The 23626-nt window shown below is 43.0% G+C and overlaps 1 protein-coding gene and 1 long non-coding RNA gene across 2 annotated transcripts in view; one reads left to right on the forward strand and one right to left on the reverse strand.

The window, feature by feature from the left end:
* Positions 1–13646, reverse strand: part of LOC141139432 (uncharacterized) — a 58500-nt gene extending 44854 nt beyond the window's left edge. The window contains exon 1 of the long non-coding RNA XR_012243760.1: positions 13581–13646. This is a non-coding gene — a long non-coding RNA (uncharacterized lncRNA). The remainder of the gene's footprint in view (positions 1–13580) is intronic.
* LOC141139431 (alpha-1,4-N-acetylglucosaminyltransferase-like) overlaps positions 1–22506 on the forward strand; it is a 120128-nt gene extending 97622 nt beyond the window's left edge. The window contains exon 3 of the mRNA XM_073625502.1: positions 17511–22506. Within this exon, the coding sequence (XP_073481603.1) occupies positions 17511–18098 (588 nt within the window). The 3' untranslated portion in view covers positions 18099–22506. The remainder of the gene's footprint in view (positions 1–17510) is intronic.
* The last annotated feature ends 1120 nt before the right edge of the window (positions 22507–23626 follow it).

A 23626-nucleotide genomic window follows, 5' to 3' on the forward strand; every position in this document is an offset into this window, starting at 1 on the left:
TGTGTATAATTTTGAATTGGGTTTCCCGCCACGTTTCAGATATCGTTAGTTTGCGGACTTGTCTGTATCCTTCAAGTATTTTTTCTGACAGTTCCTCATCTCCTAAGATAACAGACCATTTATGAAACGGTTTGAGGTGGTATTTTGCAGATTGATGTTGGATGAGGTAGGAGTAGAGATTGGTGATGGAATAGTCATTTTGCAGTAATACTGTGTCTATGAAGGATTTCTGGAAGGGATCAGATTTGGGTCCATAGCAAGACTTCAAATAGTCGATTAATTGAAAGTAGAAGAATATATGTTTTGATGGTAAGGAGAATTCGCTTGCCAGTGACCGGAAAGGTTTGAAGCGTCCCGAGGTGCCTTGGTATATGGAGACTACTTTCGTGAGGCCATTGGATCCCCATTGGTCAAACGCTTTGTGCATCGTGGATGGGAGAAACATAGGGTTTCCTTGAATGAGTAGATGTCTTGAGATATTTGAGGGGAGCCCCAGTAATTTTCGTGTTTCTCTCCAGGCAATTATAGTATCTCTGATAAGTGTATTTGACTTGAGGTGAGGTGGTAGAGCGTTGAGGTTAGAATGGAGGATAGCTGATAACGTGTGAGGTGAGGTCATGGCACCTTCAAGAAAGGTATTGCAATATTTCGATTTTCCGTTTAGCCAATCCAAACCTTGCCTAAGCAAACAAGACAGATTATAAAAACGTAAATTGGGCAGACCCGCCCCACCCTCGGACTTCGGGAGACATAATTTTTGTAGCGCAATACGTGGTTTTTTGCGAGACCAAATAAAAGTAGTTAATGCTTTATGTATTTTCTGTACATCTGAGTGTTTTAATAATAAAGGTATGGTCTGCATTGGGTAGAGCAAGCGCGCAAATGACACCATTTTGAATAAGTGACATCTCCCAAAGAGCGAGAGGGGGAGGGCCGCCCAAGCTTCCAACTCCTGCACAATCTTAGTTATTAAAGGTGGGTAGTTAAGTACATAAAGAGAAGAGGGTTCACGTCCTATGTGTATGCCTAGATAGGTGATATATCGGGTTGTCACTGTGAATGGTGATAGATGTTTCCACTTAGTTGACAATCGTGGGTGTAGTGGCAAGATTTCGCTTTTATCGAGGTTAATTCTAAAGCCCGAGCTCAATTGAAAAGCCGCAAAGAGTTCTTGCAGTTTTTCAAAGTCTGAAAGAGGATTAGTGGAGAACAACAGTATGTCGTCCGCGAATAAAGCGGATCTGAGAACTTGGTCTCCTATTGCGATCCCGCTAACCCCATCCTGTGCGTTGAGTAGTCTGGAAAGTGGTTCTATGGCCAAGTTAAAAAGTAAGGGGGAAAGTGGGCAGCCCTGTCTCGTTCCCTTAGTCAGAGGGATCGAGGCCGACACGAAGTCAGGAGTGACAAGTCGTGCCATCGGGGATGCATACATTTGTTGAAGGAAACTCAAGATAGGGCCCGTGAAGCCGAATTGTTGTAGTACTCGAAACAGCCAAGACAAACTAACGTTGTTGAAAGCTTTCTCGGCATCTAGTGATATAATAGCGACATCCTGGTCTGGGTGAGTTGTAGCGTAGTGTAACGCCATTAGTACTTTTCGTATGTTTAAAGTGGCTGATCGACCTGAAACAAATCCCGATTGAGCTGGGTGTAGCAATGAAGGGAGAAGACATGCTAAGCGCGACGCAACAATTTTAGAGAGGATTTTGACATCTACGTTTATGAGGGATATTGGGCGATAAGAACCTGGCAGTTGGGGGTCTTTTCCTTTTTTAGCTATCAGTTTGATGTAGGCTTGTGTCCCTGTAGGGAGATATGGTCCCCCATCCCACATGGCTGCATATACGTGTTTTAGGGTGTCTGGGATGAAGTCGTTGGTCATTTTATAAAATTCAGCTGTGTAGCCGTCAGGACCCGGGGCTTTAGTAGATGACATATTTTTGATCGTTCGTCGGATATCGTCGGTTGTGATAGGTGCATTAAGTGCCTCTAGTTGTGCAGCTTGAAGTCTGGGTAGATGTACTTTGGATAGGAGGGCTTCCGTAGTGGCTGGGTCAGTTTGGTCAGCAGCATATAAATCTGTGTAATATTTTGTGATTATGTTACTGATTTCATCAGTAGATGTAATTAGGGATCCATCCGCATTTCTCAAAGTAGAGATGCGGGTGGGTCGTCTCGTTCCTGCACATAGTTTAGCCAGTAGCTTGCCAGCTTTGTTGCCATACCTGTGGAAATGTAATTTAGAGTATGCCATCCTAGCCGCCTCCTGTTGTTCCGCCCAAAGATCAAACGTGCACTTAGCTTGTCTCCATGTTCGGATATTATCGGGTGTACGATTTAAAGTCAAGCAGTCATGGGCTGTACGTAGCGCTTCACTAGCTTGCCAGTATTGTTGTTTAGAGTGTTTTTTGAATTGTGTGGTATATGAAATGATCGTCCCTCTGAGGAAGGCTTTGCCAGCTTCCCAGAAGAGATTGGGTTCGGTAATATGAGCTCCATTGGTGGAGACATAATCGTTCCACGCTGTGTTTAGCGTGTGTTGAAAATCTTGGTTGTCCATCAAGTAGGATGGAAAGCGCCATATGGGCGAAGGAGATGAAGGTGCCATCTGTGTCATGTGTATAGATATAGGGCTATGATCTGATATCCTAGCGTCTAAAATTTCTGATTCGCATAGGGTGTTGATTAGTGCAGGGGAGGCAAAGAAGTAATCGATGCGTGAAAAGGAGTTGTGTGGGGGTGAGAAGAAAGTGTATTCCCTATCTGTCGGGTGGTACAGACGCCAAGTATCAACATATTGCATGGAAGCAATAGCTTGTGCCAGTAAAGTAGAGTCAGGCGCCTGCGATGTGGGATTATGTGTTCGGTGGGTTGAATACCCTGTGCGGTCTGCTAGTGTGGACATGACCGAGTTGAAGTCTCCGCCTACTAGGTGTAGTGTTTCAGGAGCGGAGAGTATCCATTGCACCATGTCTTGGAAGAAGGAGGTGTCTGGCGAGTTAGGAGCATAGATGTTAGTGATAGCCACTTGTTTGTTGTCTAATGTCAGGTGTAGGGTCATTTTGCGGCCTGATGAGTCAATCCTAACGTCTCTTAATGTATGTTTTAAGCTTTTATGTACTAATATGGCCACACCTGCTTTGCGGCCTAGTGCAGGCGATCCATATACTGTACCCACCCATAATTTACGTAAGCGTGTTAGATCATCTGCAGACAGGTGTGTTTCCTGTAGCAGGGCCACATCTGTCCGAAGACGTTTCAGATGTCTAAGGATAGCCATCCGCTTAGATGGAGAGCGGAGTCCCTTGACATTCCATGAAGTAAACTTTAAGTGGTTCTCACCGGTTGAAGAGGCCATGTCTGATGTTGAGGAGTATATTGGGTTAAGGATATGGAATAAGGTCCCCAATCGGACAATGCATCTGCAATCTGAAGGTCACCTAAGCTTCCTGAGGTTATAAGTATTGAACAGGTGACTACATTCGATAGGTAAACATAGCTACGAACAATAGAAAAGAACAGCTTGGCAGAAGTTAAATGGGAAAAACCTTTAGCATGTATTATGGGCTTCACTTTTTTCCACATGAGGTTCTATTACTTTTCATGGCTCCCATCAATCTCCCATTCCACTCTCAGCTGCAGGTGTTAAGCCAGAGGGAAGGGGTAGAAGGGCATGGGGGAGGAAATTTGAGTAAATTGGAAGTCCTAGGGACTGAGGTTTTACATGGGGCATAGCAAGTCCTCACCTAGGAGGGCGGCGTCCTTGAAGGATTGATTTTTGTAAAGTAGAACTAGAAATAAGGGGAATCAGAGGAGTGGATCTGCAACTGAAGCCTCAGTGGTGGTTAAACAGCTTAGCCCATAGACAACACGATTTTTTCAAAACAATACCACTATGGTTAATCAAACAAATATTGAACAAACAAAACCATGCCCAAGTATAGCAGCATGTTGCAATATTAACTGCGGCTATTCATTTAGGCATATAGGGTATAAAAGATGTAGAAACAACGTAAGGAAAGAGGAAAGGGAGCATGTGGGGGGAGTAGTACTACCCGTCTCCCAGATAGGTGGAGCAACATCTGGCCTTTGTAGGTCATCAGCGGTGTCCTGAACGATCCTCTTTCTGTGCAGCACGAAGACGCTTGTATGGGGGTTTGGTTGGGCTACGTTGGGGTTTTGCAGATGAAGATGGAGGGGTCCCCGATGTGGTAGCATAGTCCTCTGTTGAGTTGTTATGTTCCATTTCCGTGTCCAGGGTAGAGACAAATTTTTCCGCTTCGTCAGGCGTGGTGAAGGTGAGTTGTTCTCCATCATGGGTTTGAACTCGAAGGGTTGCCGGATAGACCAAGGAGAATCTGAGCTGATTGTTGTATAGAATGGAGCATATTGGAGAAAATGCCTTGCGCTTATTCATGACCTCAACAGAGTAGTCCGCGAACAATAGCAGTTTCGCGCCATCAACTGTTAGTGAGCGGGAGCGACGAAACCTTTGCATAATGGCATTCTTATCTGCATAGTTCAAATATTTGACAATAACATGTCGGGGTTTTATGCGGGTTTCCGTATATTGCCCAATGCGATGCGCTCTTTCTATTATGCACGGTATGCGGAGGCCCAGTTGTTCGGGAATGATCTGTGCACATACGTTTGTTAGTTGTTGAGTAGTAATTGATTCAGGAAGTCCTATTATCCTTAAATTGTTTCGTCTCGAACGATTTTCGAGATCGTCGAGTTTTTCCCAGATCTCTCTGTGGGTAATGCTCATACGTGCTACTGCAGCTGATGTAGCAGTAGCTTCATCTTCCAAGGAGGAGATCCGTTCCTCTGTGAGTGAAATCCTCTGTGCTTGTGCCTGCACTTCTACATGCAGCAGCTCTAGCCCTCTGCTTACTGCTGTGTCTACTGTAGCAGCAAGAGTAGGTCCCAGCAGCGCTACAACTGCCTGGGCTATGCCTTCAGGTGAAGCAGGGTCAGCAGCTATTGTTACTGAGGCTGAGGGATGTAAGGTGGGCGGTTGTGGAGGCAGTGGAGGCGGCTGCAGCTGTTCTGCTGGAGAGATCACGGCCGCCATTTTAGCTGCGCCTGTCTCTGTCCCTTCTGCCTGTGTCAGTGAGGCGGACGCCGCTCGGGCGTACGATCGCTCCACAAAGCAATCCATGTGTGTCCCCTCTGTGTGGCAGTGTAAGGGGGGGTCTCCCCGAGGCTTTCGCTGGGCTTTTAGGCCGGTTTAATGGAGAGTGTAGCGGGAGCTGAGGGTTCCTACCTCCTCCTCATGTGGCGCCGGAACCGGAAGTTGACATTATGATTTAACCTATCAATATAATAGGAGCCAAAAAATTAAGAAGTTTCAATTTGTAGGTAATCAGGCAGTCCCTTGCAATTGGGGAATTTATACAGACGTATATAAATTCCCTTGAGGGATTTATACAGAAATATGAACACAAAAGAGGGATAGTGTGTATGGGTTTTGCAAAGTCAGCAGATAGAGTATTTGGATCTGTTGACTTAGCATTTTTTTTTGGGGGGGGGAGGGTCCCAAATGAGTTTGGGCCCCAAAATTGGCCTCTTGCACTCTGCCTGAATTTGAGGACAACAATAACATTTGCACACATTTTAGGGGTTGTTTAGGGTAACCCCCAAAACATTGTTAAGTTACTAGGCTAGGTGTGGGTGGGCCCAGGATAGCATGCTAGGGAAGTTAGCGAAGGAAAATATGCATGTAGGCCAAAAAAGGAGCAGGAAAATCTTATAGCATGCATGAGGACAAAGAGGACTTTCACAGCATATTACATTATTGAGAATTATGTAATCAACAAATTATTACAATACATTAGCAAACATAACTACATAGAATGTGATCTTAAAGGTAAAAACTTACCCTAATATAGTTCTTCTGCAGGGCTTGAATAATGGCTGAGTAGGTCTCTGGAATAATGACTCCCAGAGCCTGGGGGGAGATCCCAGTCATAAATTTGAGGTCCTGGAGACTTCTCCCCGTCACCAAGTACCGCAAGGTGGCTATGAGCCTTTGCTCTAGAGTGATGGAAAGCTTCATGCATGTGTCCTGCTTCCTAATGTAGCAGTACCCCCGTGAGGGCTGCTGATTGACTCTATACCCCACTGGCTACCCCGACTCTGCAGTCGGGCTACCTCTGACACCTTGGGTTCCATTCTGTAAAGGGAGGTTATCAATGAGAAACTCACACAATGTCACTGAACCACTCAGAAAGTTTACTAGAGTGAATATCAAACACAATGAACAATGTGATTAAACACAAACAATAAATGACAGTTGATAACAATCAGTATAGATATGAAAATGATTCAATAATCACTGTAGGGAGTATATGTAGACAGGTGTACAATGGCACAAGTGTTCAATATTCTCCAAAACTTATATTAAACACCTTCCCACTGAGGCCTCAATACACACACCAAGTTGCAATATAATGTTTCTCACATTCAATAATACAATGCAATATTTAACCTGTATTCAAGGGCTCCCCCTAGGTTGTAATTCAATGTTCAAACTACAAAATGGAACCGTAATGCTTTGCAGAAGATGATAAAGTTCCTTGACTCCAGATATCATCAGCTAGCCTGTAGTTTAAACTGCAGTATTTGTAATCCAACAGGGTAAATGAGAGAAAGCAAACTGTAGAATAAATGGTATGTTGATAACTGATTAATTGAAGAAATATGGCAATTGTAATTTCCTCCTTATGTGTGAGTGTAATACAGTACTGACCTTACAGCACAGGGAATAACAAACCCCAGAGGTCAGCTGTATGTTGCCTGTGAATAAGTAGAATCACTTCTGTGGAACTACAAGTCTCACCAGCAGTCTGTAAGTAACTCACTCAACAAACAATGCACGTTACTGAAATGGGCAGGTGCCCTCTCACCACAATAGACTGTGAGGCTCCGTCCGGACTCTCCTTCTGATGTCTCAGTCTGTTGAAAAGATTGCGCCGCTGCGCTGTACCGATCCTTAGGATGACTGAAATGCAGGAAACTTCCAGATGTTCTGGCATTGCAAACCGATTGCTTGCTAAGCTGGCAGGGATGTGCTCTGAAGCACCTCAGAGGCTGGCAAACCTGCTCCATTCTGTATAGGCCGCAGTCCCCTGGTCACACACACAGACCTCCTGCTGGCAGGTATTGCATGGCGTCCAGAGAGGCTGAAAGATGGCCGCGCTGTTCCTTTTATTACTGCTCCCAGCATGCAGTGCTGCACGCTTTGCATTGTCTGTATTGTAGTTCAGGGCTGATCCAGCTAACAGAGTCACTTCCTCCTCCAAACTATATCTCCCTCAATGCTTTGCAGCGCTGTCTCTCAGGAATTAAAAGAAAGTCCTAACAGCATTAAAAGGACACTAGAGGGAGCCAAACTCATTTGCAACCATAACAACTCTAATGCCTTATATTAGCAAACCCTCGGCTACATTAATATAGGGGGTCACCAATGCCAAGAGTTGGTGAAAGCAGGGGTCCGTCATCCAGAGATAATTCCGAAAATACTCTGGATTATTCTCCTGGAGGTCACGCAGCAATGGCATATGACATAATTGGTCACGATTAAGCAACCAATTTTTGGTCCAAAAACTCCTCCTCCTCCTGCTTCTGGACTGGACTTGGGTCAAAGCAATAACTCCTAGCCCAATAATAACACGGTCTCTCCTCCAATTATGCAACATGGCTGGTTGACGAATGGCCATAAAGAAATAAACTGAAAAGCACAAATTGAAAAGCGCGAATCAACACTCACCAAACTTATACTAAGACAAAATTAGCAGAAGCAGCCCAAAGGGTGGCGCTTGAGAAATGAACTAGTCTCGGAGTACGTCTAGAATGTCACTACGTTCGTGTTGTCGACCGACAATTTGTGTACCGTTAGTATGCAAGACAAGATCCTGGCACACTCCCTTTTGACAAAAATCAGGTGCTCGGTTGGCCAACAATCGTACCATGTGTACGAGGCTTTAGGCTCGGTTCATGTGACTTTAGAAGCAACTGTCGTGAATGCCTGGGTAATCTTTCTGTAATGTCAGATCCAAATCACAACAACATAGATGAGGAGGCAACTTCTATTAAAGTCTATGGGCACAAGTCGGCTAGAAGTCACCTTGAAGTAATACAGGATCCTTTTCTAAAGTTGAAGTGACTTCAGTAGTGCTAATTAAGACAATTCTCATGGACTAACATGGGATTTCACATGTCATGCGACTTGGGGTATCATAAGTCTGAACCAAGCCTTAAGCCTCTTTCACGCAGAGCGGACTCCATTGAGATCAGCAGGGAATCTGTCCACTGATCCACTGATGATCAGAGCAGAGCAGGTGGATGAGCCAACCATGTCTGCTCAGTTAATGCAGAACGGACATGGTCAGAGCCTGCTTTGCTCTTTGGAAGGCTGGGAGCAAATGGACTCTGCTTTACACCCGACTGCCCTCTGATCCAATCCACCTAGACAGAAGAGGATGGATCCCCTTCCAGTTTTTTTAGTGGACCGGAGGTAGGTGGGTGTAAATGGACACGTGTCTGATTACACCAGCCAGTCCATAGGGGTGAATGGCCCACTCGATCAAGTCCACCTTAAAAACAACAGCTGGACAGATCAGACCCTTTGTCTGAAAGGAGCCCTAAATGATACCAAGTAAATCAGGCCAATAACTTTGTATCAGGATATAGCTACTTTACAAGAACACCTAAATAAAATAGAGGTGTGGGCAGCTATATGGCAAATTAGGTTTAATATTGAAAAATGTAAAGTGATGCACCTGAAAGCTAAAAATATGAATGCAAGACACATATTAGGGGGAGAACCTCTTGAGGAATTGAAGATTCCATCCATGTACATGTAAAAACAGCAGCATCCTGCTTGGTAAGGCAACATGATCACCAGTTCACAGAAAGTCATGGGTAGGCAGGTATAGATGAAGAGGAGGGGACTGGTAAATGACAGGCTGCTGGCAACGCAATGAGCAGAGAGCACTGGCTGGAGCAGAGGCACAGGAGGAACACAGAAGAAGAGCTATGCATACATATAGACAGAGAGGCCTAGCACAAGTATTATCCATGATAACAGTCAATGTGTTTCTGGGCAAAATAGCCCCTTTCTCAAGCCTGAAGTCCGGCACACAAGGGGGAGAATTTAAAATCTATTTGGCAGGAGTAACGGCCACAAGTACAGGGGAGGAAAAAGTTGTATTTTATTTAAAAACTATTCAAAAAAGTAAGGGGACTGCCGTATGTTTATATGGGATGATGTAATTACATATAAAGGTCTATTATTCAATAAAAATTATATGTAAAACATTTGTTTTCACATATACAGTAATCAGAGTAGCATCACCCTAAAGCAACCAGCAGAGGAGCAGAAGCACTACAAGGTCTGTTTATACATATTGAACTAGAAAAGAAAAAAGAGGAAGTGATCAACTGCAATAACTAATGTGACAAAAGAATTTAAAAAAGAAACAATATGGCAAGTAAGGTTAAAGCAGTAGTAAATAATAAAAAAAAAAAAGTCCCCTGAAGGTTAATGGCATAATGTGCACTGCATACTAGCACAATCAGCTTCTAACCACAGCTTGTTTAAGCTTTAGCAATAAAACACGGAAGTTGATTGGTCTCTCTGCAGAATTGTGACTAATTTTGCCCTCTCTAGCTTTAACCTCCCTGGCGGTACGATTATTTCAGATTTTAGGTGCTGAAAGCGGTACCATTATTTTGCATGGAAATTTGGCGTTTTATATTGTAGGCCTGTAATTCTTAGGAATAACTCACTTAAATCTGTCCAAACCAGAGTCTAGTAGACATCTCAGGTATGATAAAGTTTAAAACACAAAATCATAAATTATAATATAATAAATAACTATAAATAATAATAATAATAATAATAATAATAATAATAATAATAATTTTTATTCAATACATTTTAGTAAATAATATAATCAAAAACACTAACATTTTTTTTGGCCAAACAAGGGTGCAATATTAGTAGTCATATTGCTTCGGTAAACGTCCTGGGTATGGAAAATTTTAAAACATGGTACAGCACAAAGTCCGACGTCACAGTCAGGACAATAGAACCTGGTTTATTTTCTGATTTTCCTTCCAGTGTCATCACGCTTAGAGCAGCAAACCACACACATCCTTGTGGGTGCTGACTTCTTTTCCGTTGGTGGAATGTGGTCCATAAAGTGACGACCAGTCAGGCATTCACAACACCAGCAGCACGACGTCCAGATCTATTTACAGTCGTTGGTGTTCGGTGCTTGAAAAATATAAGTTCGGCAACTTTCCAAACAAAGTCCGCATGAACCACAGGCTTGTCACTCTTTTTTTTTTTAGAAGAATGAAGGCACTGTTCAAGAAGATGCCTGAAGATTTTTTTATAATATTTTTTTTTTGCTGCTTTTTCATGGCTGGATAAAATGTCATGGCCTGGTCAGCTCTGTCAACACCTCCCATGGTGTTGTTGTAGTCCATCACAACTTGTGGTTTCATTATGTCTTTTCCACCTTTTTGTTTATACCATTACAGTAGAGGTGTTGTGAATAGTACTTATTAGGCACACATCTTTTTTGTCGCGCCATCTCAATGCCATCATTTTGCCTTTCTGCCAGGCAACTATTTTTCATGCCTTGAGCTTTTTATTGCCAAAGGTTGACGGCATGTCACGCCGGTTAGCTCTAACGGTCCCATATGCATCCGTCTTGTGCTGTAGAAGGAACTCATAGAGTTCTGGAGAAGTGTAAAAATGATCTGTGGTTACACAGTAGCCCTGATTCAGCAATGGCTCAATCAAAGTAAGAACTGAAGCGGTTTCCATTCCATAATTACTGAATCTTTCATTGAATTTGGTTCCTTTCCCGCTGTAAAGGACCGAATTCCATATGTAACCAGTGCTGGATTCACAGAGCATGAATGATTTTATGCCAAATCGTGCTCTCTTAGACGCGATATACTGTATCCAGCTGAGTCTTCCCTTGTAGGCCATTAGACTTTCGTTGATACTGATGTTTCTATCTGGTACATAGGTCTGCTGGAAATTTTTCAGAATAATTTGATATACCTCCCAAATCATTTTCAGTTTTGGTGCTGGATGAGAAGCCTCATCAAATTCTTCATTATTTTGAAAGTGCAAATACTTCATTATCAGAGAAAATTTGTACTCCGACATGACCGTGCCAAAAAAAGGAGTGGCTAGTAATTTGTTGGTTGTCCAATACCACTTCTGCAGGGGTTTCCCCACCACTCTCTGAAGAATTATTAGGCCCAGAAACTTCCAGATGTCCTCTTTGGTCACTGGTTCCCACTTTCTGCTCCTTGCAAACCTCTGATGCGTAGCAGCTTGTTGCTCCTGGTACCGATTTGTCTCCGTAACAATTTTTTCTATAACCTCATTGGTCAAAAAGAGTTGGAGGTATGCCAAGGGGTTGCCATCTTCAACCTCCACTTTGATACCGGGTGCTCCAGTAAACGGGAATCTTGGGGGCACTAAGTGCTCTTTACAGCAGTCAATCGAGCACCAAGTCCGCACGTCACTGAGCACAGTCGCAGGATCATCACTGAAATTGCTTTCCGTGCCTGATGATGAACTTCCCCACGAATCGCTATCACTCAATTCTGCAAGCGATTATGTATCGCTGTTGCTGTTTTCCAGCAGGTAATATGCCGCTTTTGAGGTATAGGCGCGCTTTTTTGATGCCATGGTCGTTCTGCAGTTTCCAGACAGAAAGTACAGTAAAACTGCAGGCAAGGGCACTGGATAAAGCACTGGGGTGCAAACTAAGGTCAATTTTATTTTATTTAGTAATGTAATCCAATAGGATTACAATGTATCAGTGTGTTTGTGCTTTATACTATTTGAATTTGCCGCCGGTTCCACCCCCGTGCGTCGTGACGCTCGCAGGGAATGGAAGCCAGGGCATACAGTGCATCGGGTGGCTCGGGGTTACCGCTAATGGTACTGAAATCTCACCCCGAGCCACACTCGGGTATACTGCCAGGGAGGGTTAATAAATAAACCCCAATATGACAAACTTACCTGTAAAGCGGATCCCACTAACAGCACATCGTCACTACTGACTGGGCTTACCTATAGGTAGTGGAAATATTTCTTAAACGTTCGCCATTTAGGAGATTTTATACTTGTAGTGTGCCGATGATGTAATCGGCGCATGGGCTGTGAAGAAACAGACCTCCAGCGTGTGCCGTTACGGAAGATGGACGCAGCCTGCACAGAGGACAGTGATGAATTCTTTTGCAGGTAAGCGTCACATAATGGGCTAGTATGCATAGCATGCTTTTAATTTGCAGACTTTGCAGGGAGTAAAAAAGGAAGTAAAACCCATTAAACTTCCTCTTTAAGGGAGAGACAAAAACAAAAAACAAAAAAAAAATCACAGCAGATGTTTTAAGCAGGTATTATACTGTGCATGCCTAAAACGAATAACCATGAAGGGTACATATATATGAAGTGGTGGTAAAGTTTGAACATAGCTCAATCCAGAAGAAATGGGAAATGTATGTTCTGTAGTGTGAGGAATGTGCGGTATTTAAAATATGCATCATTGTAAGGATTTTATTCAATGGCCAATAGGTACCTTCAGTTTCAGTATTAGACTGGGTGTAAAACCATATCCCAGTTTGTAAAGGAATGATGTTGATTAGGGTTGGATTGAAGTTGTAAAAGAGTTGCAATGGGTAAGGGAAAAGAGAAGAGAAAGAACAGGGGAATAAAAACGTTCTTCTGGTATGAGTTAAGCTGAGTCCATTTGAGGAAAGGAAGGGTGAATAGAAAATTATCAGACAGTATTCATTACCCCAATACAAGGTTATGGGGTTGTACCGGAAATTAATCTGTAGGATATTCTTACAGAGTATTAAGTAATTGGGAGAATTCGGAAGTCGTTTGAAAGTGAGTCCAGCTCGCCCACATGTTAATGTATTTAGAGGGGGCGTCATTCGCAGTAGAGAGTAGTTCTTCCATTTCTGCAATCTTATTGATTCGCCCAAGCCAGTCTGAAAGTGAAGAGGCCTGTGTTGAACCCCAGTGTGCGGAAATGCACATTTTGGCCGAATTAACGACGTGCATGGCTAAGGATTTAAAATACCCACGGGGGGTAGAGTGGTAAATAAGGAACTGTGCTGGCGTGAGTTCTAGAGTGTGTGTCATCACATGTGCGATAGTATTGTGTACTCCTACCGAGAATGGTTTGAGTAATGGGCAATCCCACCAGATGTGAAGGATGGTGTCTACTGCACAGTGGCAATGATCAGGATTTGAAAAGTTGAACTTGTGTAGCAGCACGGGTGTCCTGTACCAATGAGATAACAATTTGTAGTTATTTTCCTGAATGGAGACGTTCACCGAGCCTTTGTGAACATCACAGTATATGAGGTTCAAATCCTCGCTACCACTGTTTTGAAGAGGGTGTTTTGGTTTCTTTAATTTACTAGGTGCAATTTTCCCCTTTATCAGTGGTGGCTGGTGTTTTTTTGTTTGAGGGGGGCGGCAAACAACCACCTCAAACCCCCCCGCTCTCTGCCTTTCCACCGGCACTTACCCCATCAGCGGCGGAGATCGGTGGTCACATCGGGGATATATAATAGGCCTCCGTCCCTGTTTCAATGAAAAAAAAAGAGGAGAGTTGGGACTTTTAATGAGGTATGTGGAGCATAGCTAGCAAATAAAACAATGGTTGAAAAAGGATTGTATTTATTTATTCTCATAAAGCCATGCATGACATATATAGTAACATACAAAAAATGAAAAACCATTCAGGCTAGACAAAAGTACATATAAATAATAACATGGCAAAATACATTGTGGATGTGGGAGACCATTCTTCATTTTGGTATTACTTGAAAAACATGATATAGTAGAATGTATACTGAATAGTAAAAGGACATATAAGGCATTCTAATATACATTATGCGTCTCTGTAAAAGGCCCAACGTGTTTCTCTGGACAACTTCCAATTCATTAGGGGCGGATGCGTAACTCATTTACAGGAAAAAGCATGATTGTGTCAATGCAATCTATGGATATGACATTTAGAGGGAGATAACATAACCAATCCCTAAAAATACTCACATATATCAGATATTTATAGGATATGGACCCAGAGGCATAGGCGTGCGCACAGGGTGTGCTGGGTTTGCCTGGGCACACCCTAATCACCCTGTGCAGGGCCGATTCCCCTGCTTACTGGCAATCCCTGTCTCTCCCTGGCAGTGCTGCCAGCTTTCCTCCTCTTCTCTCTCGCTCGCTGCTGCAGGGGAAGTTTCAGGATGGATGAATGAACACAAAGAGTGATCGATACCGATCGCTCCTGTGTTCATTCATACCTGAAGCATAGTAACCTATGTTTCTTATGCTTCAGTTTGTGAATGTTGGCACTAGGATTGAGCTTCGACTCGAACATCGGCTGTTCACCAGTTCGCTGAACAGCGAACAATTTGGGGTGTTCGCAGCAAATTCGAAGGCCACGAAACACCCTTTAAAAGTCTATGGGAGAAATCAAAAGTGCTAATTTTAAAGGCTTAAATGCAAGTTATTGTCATAAAAAGTGTTTGGGGACCTGGGTCCTGCCCCAGGGGACATGGTTCAATGCAAAAAAAAGTTTTAAAAAAGGCTGTTTTTTCAGGAGCAGTGATTTTAATAATGCTTAAAGTAAAACAATAAAAGTGTAATATTCCTTTAAATTTCGTACCTTCTTCTTTCTTCTATCTTCTATCTTCCTTCGGTTTATTCCTCCATCTTCTTCTTCTTCTGGTTCTTCTGGTTCTTCCTCCGGTGTTCTCGTCCAGCATCTTCCTCCACAGCACCGGCATCTTCTTCCCTTCTTCTTGGGCCGCTCCACATCCACTATGATGGGAGGCTCCCGCTGTGTGACGCTTCTCCTCTTCTGACGGTTCTTAAATAATGGAGGGCGGGGCCACCCGGTGACCCCACCCCCTCTGACGCACGGGGACTTCCCTGTGGCATTCCCCGTGACATCAGAGGGGGGCGGACAGGGAAGTCACCGTGCGTCAGAGGGGGCGGGGTCACCGGGTGGCCCCGCCCTCCGTTTTTTAAGAACCGTCAGAAGAGCAGAAGCGTCACACAGCTGGATGCGGAGCAGCCAGAGAAGAAGGGAAGAAGACGCCGGCGCCGCGGAGGAAGATGCCGGACGAGAACACCGGAGAAAGAACCAGAAGAACCAGAAGAAGAAAATGGAGAAAGAAACTGAAGGAAGATAGAAGATAGAAGAAAGAAGATAGAAGAAAGAAGAAAGAAGAAGCATTTAAATAAAGGAATTGTCAAAAACTGTCTCTTATCATTTTTTACATTTTTGACACTTTTTTTGTGAAATGGTAGGGGTACTTTTGTACCACCTTACCATTTCACACAGGGGGGAGGGCTGGGATCTGGGGGTCACCTTGTTAAAGGGGGCTTCCAGATTCCGATAAGCCCCCCGCCCGCAGACCCCCACAACCACCGGGCAAGGGTTGTGGAGATGAGGCCCTTGTCTCCATCAACATGGGGACAAGGTGTTTTGGGGGGCTACCCCAAAGCATCCTCCCAATGTTGAGGGCATGTGGCCTGGTATGGTTCAGGAGGGGGGGTGCTCTCTCGTCCCCACCTCTTTTCCTGCGGCCTGCCAGGTTGCGTGCTCGGATAAGGATCTGGTATAGATTTTTGGGGGGACCCCACGCCATTTTTTTTAAAGGGTCTGCTATAGATTTTGAGGGGGACCCCACGCCATTTTTTAAAAAAAATTTTGGCCGGGTTCCCCTTAAAATCCATACCAGACCTGAAGGGCCTGGTATGGAATTTAGGGGGACCCCCCACGTCATTTTTTTTTTAAATTTTGGTTCGGGGTTCCCCTGTGGGGAATTCCCATGCCGTTTTTATCAATGAACTTTTATGTGTATTGTCGAACTCGCAATTCATTAATAGCTGCGAGTAGTTCTAAAAAACTTTTTATTCTTTGAAATGTCATTTTGCTGTCAGACTGTTGTAAACATGGGAAACATGCCCCCTTTACAGGCATACTATAGACACCCCCCAGGTACAAAATTTAAAGGAATATTACACTTTTATTGGTTCACTTTAAGCATTATTAAAATCACTGCTCCCGAAAAAAACTGCCGTTTTTAAAACTTTTTTTTGCATTGATCCATGTCCCCTGGGGCAGGACCCAGGTCCCCAAACACTTTTTATGACAAAAACTTGCATATAAGCCTTTAAAATTAGCACTTTTGATTATTCATGTTCGTGTCCCATAGACTTTAACGGTGTTCGCGAGTTCAAACTAATTTTTTGCCTGTTCGCATGTTCTGGTGCAAACCGAACAGGGGGGGTGTTCGGCTCATCCCTAGTTAACACTGATGTGGCTGCACTGATAATAAAGACACTGAGGATCAGTGCCCTGATTATCAATGTAAACACGTGTGCTGACTGCCTTGCAGGTTATCATCACTCCTTCCCTCACACAGAAACAGTGTTTGAGGAAAGGACTGCTGATAACCATCAAGGCTGTTTACATGTGATCAGCTGATCACATAGTAAACGGCCGCTGTAAGTTGTTCCTTTATTGCGTGCCACAGGAGGTGGGGTTCTGGGGGGATGTCCATGGACGCCCTCCCAAAACTATAGTACCTGTCTAATAGCTGTCTTTTGGCTATAAAAAGGTACTGAAGTAGTAAAGAGGGATATGATTGCAATCTTTCAATGGTGGCTGTAGTATTGGGAGAAAACTGTTTAGTCTAAGGTCTGTGAAGAAGACACACAACCACACAATGAAGTTGAATGAGAAGCAGTTCAATCCCAAAGGGGGTTCTTTTCTGTTAGCAAGGTAAAGATGTGGAACTCCCTTCCACAGTTAATGGTACCAGCAGAGAGTGTAAATAAATGTAAAAAAAAAAAAAATTCTCAGTGAACACAATATATAGGAATATGTTTATTACAGTAGGAATCGGGGGGCCCTGCTTGCTAGAGCTTACAATCTAGGAGAGAGGGTCAAGTGATACAAAAGGTAATAACTGTGGGGTATGAGTGGATGGAAAAAAAAAAGTACAGTTGTTAGGTGGAGGCAGGTTAGACATTTTCAGGGATCATCTAAAAGTGGACAAAGAGATAGTTGGACATATTGTGGTAGGGAGTTCCAGAGGATGGGAGAAGCTCAGGAGAAGTCCTGGAGGTGAGTATGGGAGGAGGTACAGTAGGTCTAGAGAGCAGGAGGTCTTGGGAGGAACAAAAAGAATGAAAGGTTATGTGTATGTATATGTAGTTAGTCATATTCAACCAAGCTTGTTCTGTTATGAAGCAGATGTTTCACCACTTAGCCAAGTAGCTCCCTCAGTTCAGAACTAAGGAAGCTACTTTATTATAATAGAACAAGTCCAGTTGAAAGTGAAATGTGATTACTAGCCATACCATGACCTGTGTAAATGAGAACCTGTAAGCTGAATGATTGAATCCATGCTTTTTTTTTACCTGTTCTTTCTAGATTAATACTACTTTGGAAAGATATTGGATCCATGTAAGTTCAGACGGATGCAGACTAGCACTGATCTGGAAATATGGAGGCATGTATATGGACACAGACATCATCTCAATACGGCCTATACCCCATATGGACTTTCTGGCAGGCGAATCAAATCAGTATTCCAGCAATGGTGTTTTTGGATTTTCTCCCCAGCATAACTACACCTGGACATGCATGGAAGATTTTGTTCAAAATTATAATGGCGATGGATGGGGACATCAAGGACCTCATCTTTTTACTCGTGTTTTGAAAACAATGTGTACTTTACCAAACTTTAACAATACAGAAGATATCACGTGTGGCAATATTCCTTTTTTGAATCCTGAAAGATTTTATCCTATTAAGTATTACTCTTGGGCAAAGTACTATACCGTTTGGAAGAAGTTGCCCACTTTCAATCAATCCTATGCTTTGCACCTTTGGAATTATATGAATCAAAACCACAAATCTATGCTACCAGGGAGCAACACTTTGGTGGAACATCTCTATCAACAGCATTGCCCTACTACATATGCAGCACTTCAGAGGAATGAAAGTATTTTTATCTAGGGAGAAGAGAAAGTATAATGCTATTTGTATCAACTTTCTTTTAAATTACAGTATGCTGTAAAGTGTGTAAGTTCTCGAGCTGCTGTTTTATATCATGTTTTAATTGTTTATCTCATTTTGTTTCATTTTCCAATAAACACAATGCATTAAACGCAGTTTGAGTGTTGGTAGCCCTGTTTTGCTGCTAGCTCCCGCCAAGCTGGCCAGGGACACCTACCAACTTCTTCATGCTTAGAAACTAAAGCTACATGGATCTGAATTGGGCCAGTTCAGCAGGGGCTGGCTGAAGTTCTATCTATATATGGCCATTGTGATTGCTGATGGACCTCTGTTTAACCCCCCCCCCCCCATTGGAAAATGTAATCCCTGTGCCAAAGTAACTTTAAATAGAGTTCTGTACCACTAGACTGGAATCAACTCATAAATCAGCAAGATCTATAATAAACAGTGTATATAAATATTAATTGTAGTGTGACGAAGGATACTTTCTCTTGTCCCTCAGCTGTAAACCCAAGGTCTCTGATCCAGCTACCAGCAAGTCCAGACAGATGATATGCTTACCCTGAACTCCCACAACAGAAAGACCACACTAATTAAATGTGGCCAGGGAAGATACCTCTCCTTTCTCCTCCCCTCTCCTAGCCTCCCCTGGGAGCTGTAGTCCATCAAGTAATGAAACTCATCACTCCCCCCCCCCCCCCCAGGCTCTTACAGCTTTAACCTATATAGAGATAACTAACTCCACCCACACAGGGGAGGGACCTCTCTAAAAAGGGTACTAACCCCTGCTTACATGCTTTGTGATAGTTAGTAAAAAAGGACCGCCAGACTTTCTAATAAGAAAGTCTTTCTGATAATACTCTAGTTTAGACTTTCTAATAAGAAAGTCTAGCCCTGCACAAAACTTTGGACTCACCCTGTATATAGTTAAGTGTGCCTCCCTTTTGAATCTTTCTGCAGTATTTGATCTCCCTAATATTTATTAAGGAAGAGCAAATTTGCACAGGATTAAGGGAATCCTGCAATAAATCTGGGGAGTTTAAAATTTGCCACAAATTGCATTAAAGTCAATAAGAAGAGAAATATTAAAAGTCAGTTCTAGCCATTAGTTGGGCTAAAAGTCTAGATACTGTAAAAAAAGACTTTGGAAGCCAGGCATTACTGTAGGGAACCTGTGTCAATGGCAAAATTATAAAAGATAAAGAAAAAAAACTGTAGCATGGTGCAGACCTTTTTTTATGTGGCTTTGAAGGTGATATGGAAAATACACAAGTGCTTTAAATTAAGGTTTAGAGGATAAAGCTGTACATGGTGTCATGGAACAGCATGATGGAGAGCCAACATATTTTGGCAGAGCATATTATTTTGATGTGGGATTGATAGATTTTCTTTTTAGCTTTTTGTAGCTTTGTTTAAAGACAGAAGCAGCACCCTGTCCACTAATATTTGAAGCATAGCTAGACATTTTTCAGATTTTTAGCAGCAGTAGTTTAAGTAGTTTTAGAAGCAACATACTGGTATTCATCAAGTGGTACCAGTCCTTTGGTGTATTAGCCAAGGGTTTATTGAGACTGTCCTTGTTCTCATTAATGTAAAACTGTCCTGTCCTATAAAGTGTATTTGTATTCCCGCGCTGCAAAATGTTAAATAATAAACTGTGGTATAACTGCTGCAATCACTGAAGGTCTATCATTGACCAATAAAGAATGTGTAAAAGTGGATGCTGCAGCTCTGTTAATAATAATAATCAATTGAGTGTAACATTAAAGCTGGTAAACCATAAATACATATACATCAAATAATGAATCCAGGTGGTATAATAAAATCATAACAATAAAGATAAAGCATATAGTAAAGTCCTTGGTGATAGTGCTAGCAGGATAAAATGGGGGTGAGTACAGTAATAAAGTCCCTCTACCCCTCTTGTGTAGAATAAAAATAAAGTGAATGTCTTTTCTTTCTTGTGCAGTGACACCTAAATGCAAAGTGGCCGCTCACCTTACAGCTGTAAGGTAACAGTGTGTGAAGATAGTGATGGAGTGGTATAATCAGTCTTGCTGTAAACTTCTAAGGATGAATACCAACCTATTCCTCTAGGGAGCTTTTTTCTCCTAATAGGTGATTCTCACTGGAATAAATGCATTTGATATACTTCTTGACAGCAGATAAGTATTCTGGGTATCCTTCCCCATACACTATATGGAAGAAAAGGGGTTCCAGATAGTGTAATATTGTAAAAAACAAGTGGTGCTTTATTCAGCTGACAGCTGTGGTACGCACATAAACATGCAGGATAAAAACATACAATCCACGATCGGCGAGCTCATACGTCGAGGTAATTTCCGGTGTGCCTGTCTGTCCCGACGCGTAGCATCATGCCCACGTGACTTCATCAGGGGATAAGACAGGCAGTGTGGGGAAGGGGCAGTTTAGCGAAATTAGAGAAGACACAGACCTGCCGAGTGCCAGCGAGCCATCGACGGGGAGAGGACACGTAGGAAACTACTTGGAGAGGCTATGGTCCAGGCAGAATGGCCACTGGGGCCCGAACTGGACCGCGGTTCACCACTGGACCGCGGTCCGCCACCGGACTGCGGCCCGCCTTTTAGTGACGCCTGACATATAGCATATAAATATATGATTTAGCTTGATTAAAACAGTACCTTTCTACAGCAGCAGATTCTCATTCTCCTTCTTAACTGTGTGAGAAAAACATGGGATTGTTAGTAAATCTTATACCCAGTAATCCATGTTTTTCCTTGTAGTTAAGAGGGCTGGGCTGGAAGGGAGCATTTGTCTTTTAGACACAGGCCCCCTTCTATGACACTGCAGTGAGAATCGTGCCTTCACTGCAGCATTTTTATTGGACAGCTTAGGACAATGGTACTTTACCATTGGTCCAGGACCCCAAGCTGTCTATTGAGCTCAGTGCCTCTGACAAGAAGTGAGGAGAGGCACTGTGAGCTCATCCTCTCAGTCTGCTGCAAACAGAGTGTATCAGCTTGTATTTAAACTAGCCGCTCTGTATGTAGCTTCTGACAGGCTGTGCAAGGAGCCCTGTATCTCCTGAACCATAGGTCATAGGAGCCCCAAATGTTGACCAGTGGTGGGGTAGGACTTCAGCTACCTACTTCCCAAATTTGGGGTCTCTGTAACTGCCAAACTACGATCCTCGAAGCTCGATTGTTTTTTTTTCTTTTCTATGTTCATGGCTCTGCCTCCCCTGCCTCCCCTGACTGCATGTCCCTGGTCTAAGGGCCTCCTGGAGGCTGAGACTACAGAGAAACTTCTTGAACAGTATCGTACAACCAGCAAGATTATGGTCAATGACCTATGATGGGAAACACAATTCAGGTTCTTGAACAGGACCTTTATTCCTGCCTTCATGGACTCTGCAAACCCCTTACTGGCTACATGCTCTTGGTAAGGGGTCAGTAGGCCTACTTTACTCCATTGCTTCTGGTTGTGTACAGTAATCTGTTCTTTCTGGGACAAAATACTGCAATATATCTATGGAGACACTGCGATCTCACTACCCAAGGACCCCCTCTTATGCTTTTTTGGTTATGTTGATTGACAACCTATGGCCTCTGCCTCAAGAGCCTACTCACTACCCTTGTGTTCTCTCCTCTATTTATTTGCTGCTCGAAGGGCTCTACCTAAAGGCATGGATTTCTCCAACAGCTCCACCTGTCACCATCGTTAAGTGGGATCTAAAATCCTTGCTATACAGTATTTGTAAAAACCGGACACTATGGTCCAAAATTTCAGACCCACCAAACGCTTTTCTACACACTGAAGGTCCTTTATAGAATACTCCTTTTCAGCAACAGAAATAGCTCAACTGATGTCCTTCCAATTCACAGAATGGCATGCAAAAAAACTATTTCGCAAACTCACTGGGAAAACTCAAACTTCCTATTTCTGCCTCCATTTCTGGACCTGACCCTCTCTCCCTATCTCATGGATCTAGCCTACCCCCCGAGAGCTCCCTAGTTTTCTTTGGAATTTTATTTTTGGTATCAGCACTCTCATAACATTTATGTTCTTGTTCATAAGAGATTTAGCAGAATAATGCACCCGTACACGGTTACCTGCTGAAGGGGTATCTTAGTCAATAGCACTATTCTTTGAGTTAGGTGTTCTCCCGTCATTCATGTTTCAGTCACTATATGAATATTGGGTCAGGATGTGCCATTGACCTACATGTGGTATTGTTCACTGGGATTAGTCACCCTGCGTTATATCTACTTGTCCTATGCTTGAATCCTGCTGATATCTCTTATGTCATTCGAGTATGCTTATGTCTCATCTTGTTTCTTTGTCTTTCTGATTGGGCATCATTTTGCCCAGTCTTTTTTGCATGTGTACTGTATAACTTAGAAAATGAATAAAAATATATAAAACATTAACTGTCCTGTCGTTTTTTTAATGAACCCTTATATACAGCTGTGAAAATATTGGATAGCACCAGGAGAGTTTTAATAATGCAAGATTTTGCCTAAATTTGCCTAAATGTAGAGACACAAGGTACAGACAGGTGTTTTCGTACAAGAATTAAGAGTGTCAAACAAGAGGATACTGCTGTGCAGAAATTGGTCTACAATGAAACAGTTTTAGTCAGGGAAATAGGCTAAAGTACAGATCTGTAGGCAGATGTTTTATTACAAGACTGTTAGCAGATTATACAGCTGTGTAAGAAGTGTACAGTGCCAGGACAGTTTTAATCAAGGAGAATAGGCCTAACTGTTCTACGCCTAACTTTTACTATGTTTACTAGGGAATTTTAAGAGGCAGGGAATGTGAGAAATATAATTGTAATAAAGTTGGACCCTTTTCACACTGGGGCCGCGTTAGTGCTAAAGTGACGCTCATTTTAGCTGCGCTTTTCGGCCGCTAGCCAGGTGCTTTTAACCACAAAGAAGGGTTAAATAATCCTGTGTTGCGGCACTGCCCATTCATTGCAATGGGCAGGGGTGTTTTGGGAATGCTGTATACATCACTCCCAAACTGCCCCAAGGATGCTGCTTGCAGGACTTTTCCAAACATCCCACAAGCGCACCTCCCGGGTGTAAATGCATCCATTGTAATGAATCGGAGGCAGTTTTCAGGCGCTTTACAGGCGCTATTTCTAGTGCTAAAATGCCTGAAAACTCCCTCAGCGTGAAAGGGGTCTTAAAGAAAAAAAAATTCCAAATACTAACACACACAAAAATGTGTCAGTATTCCAGTTTGTTGCCCTTTTAGTGTGTGTAACAGCTAGCAATAAAACCTGTTATGCCGCGTACAGACGATCGGAATTTCCGACAAGCAAACCGTGGATTTATTTCCGACGGATGTTGGCTGTCTTGCATACACACGGTTGGTTGTCTTGCATACACATGGTCGCACAAATGATTTTGGAAATTCCGATCAGCAAGAACGCGCTGACGTACAACACGTACGACGGGACTAGAAAAAGGAAATTCAATAGCCAGTGCGGCTCTTCTGCTTGATTCCGAGCATGCGTGGAATTGTGTGAGTTGGAA

Source organism: Aquarana catesbeiana, linkage group LG04, assembly GCF_042186555.1.
Source record: "Aquarana catesbeiana isolate 2022-GZ linkage group LG04, ASM4218655v1, whole genome shotgun sequence".
Lineage (NCBI taxonomy): Eukaryota > Metazoa > Chordata > Amphibia > Anura > Ranidae > Aquarana > Aquarana catesbeiana.